Raw genomic sequence first — 1,594 nt, forward strand, 5'->3', positions numbered from 1 at the left:
GATCTCCTGACCTCGTGATCCGCCCATCTCGGCCTCCCAAAGTGCTGGGATTACAGGCTTGAGCCACCGCGCCCGGCCGGATCTCTGTATCTTTCTGTCAGTTTTGCTGTGAACCTAAAACTGCTCTAAAAAAGTAAAAAATGAACTCAGCCAGAGACTCAAGACTGCTCTTCGGGGGTACACAGCACAGCAGGACGGACACAGAAGCAGAACCATCTTCTATAATTTTGGGCAGGGCTGGCTTCAACAGTTCTGCTTTTGCCATCAACCAAAACTCAGGGCAAAGATGGAGGCAAGGGAAGAAGAAAGTTACATCAACTCTCTAGGCTCTCTAAAATGAGCTCCCAGTAGGCCACCCGTCAATGCTCAAGTTGAGTATAACGCCTTGATCCCCGCTCTCACCAATATTATATGCACAATAGCGGATGTTGGGTGAAATCTCTTCTACACGTTGGTTATACAGCACGGCCTGCTCCTCTGTGAAAGCACTGGCTAGCTTCTCATAGATAGTTCTGTGAGAAAAGAAAAGCCAAGTTTTACATCACCCATATATATGAAAAACTCATGGGGAAAACAGTGACTAAAAACAAATTATGGCCCTTTGAAGCTCTCCTACCAACTACCCTAACTGGCATGTTCTAAGGATGAAAGAGAGTCATCAACATTTCTATAGGAAAGAAAAGTCACCCTCACTTTCACAGAAACAATCCACTACCTGATCTGCAGCTTAAATTTGACTACCTATAATTAAAACTGGCCACAGCCTTTGGACTATAGGACTTACTTGCATTTGTTAAAAGCCTCAATGGCAGCTTTCCATTCTTGATGTTCAAAACGCAGCATTCCTGAGAGGTAAGCTGTGTAAGCCTGTGAGGAGATGGAAGAGGAGGAACTGCTTCAACAGCAAACCAGTGCTCCCACTCAATCTTCCTTTATTTGCTTCTAACTTTGATATCAAGAATATGGATATGCGCCGGGCATGGTGGCTCAAGCCTGTAATCCCAGCACTTTTGGAGGCCAAGGTGGGAGGATCACTTGAACCCACTGTTCAAGACAAGCCAGGGCAATATAGCAAGACCCTGCCTCTACAAAAAAATTTAAAAATAAAAATAAATTTTAAAAAAGAAGAAGAAAAAGAACATGGATATGGGCTGGGCGTGGGGGCTCACACCTGTAATCCTAGCAATTTGGGAGGCCAAGGCAGGAGGGCTGCTTGAGTTCAAGAGTTCGAGATCAGCCTGGGCAACATAGCAACACCTCGTCTCTACCAAAAATTTTAAAAAATTACCAGGGTGTCGCCGGGCGTGGTGGCTCAGGCCTATAATCCCAACACTTTGGGAGGCCGAGGTGAATGGATCATCTGAGGTCAGGAGTTGGGGACCAGCCTGGCCAACATGGTGAAAACCCATCTCTACTAAAAATACAAAAAACTTAGCTGGGCATGGCAGCGGGCGACAGTAATCCCAGCTACTTGAGAGGCAAGGCAGGAGAATTGCTTGAACCTGGGATGCGGAAGTTGCAATGGGGCGAGACAGCACTACTGCATCCCAACCTGGGCGATGGAGCTAGACTTTGTCTTAAAAAAAAAAAAAAA

The 1,594-nt window shown here is 46.0% G+C and overlaps 1 protein-coding gene across 1 annotated transcript in view; it reads right to left on the bottom strand.

Moving 5' to 3' along the window:
• The window catches only part of SRP68 (signal recognition particle 68kDa), a 61,617-nt gene that overhangs the window by 47,540 nt on the left and 12,483 nt on the right, over nt 1–1,594 (bottom strand). The window contains 2 exon segments of the mRNA XM_011933088.1: nt 338–512; nt 785–867. Of these exon segments, the coding sequence (XP_011788478.1) occupies nt 338–512; nt 785–867 (258 nt within the window).

Source organism: Colobus angolensis, unplaced genomic scaffold (genome assembly GCF_000951035.1).
Source record: "Colobus angolensis palliatus isolate OR3802 unplaced genomic scaffold, Cang.pa_1.0 Scaffold1, whole genome shotgun sequence".
NCBI lineage: Eukaryota > Metazoa > Chordata > Mammalia > Primates > Cercopithecidae > Colobus > Colobus angolensis.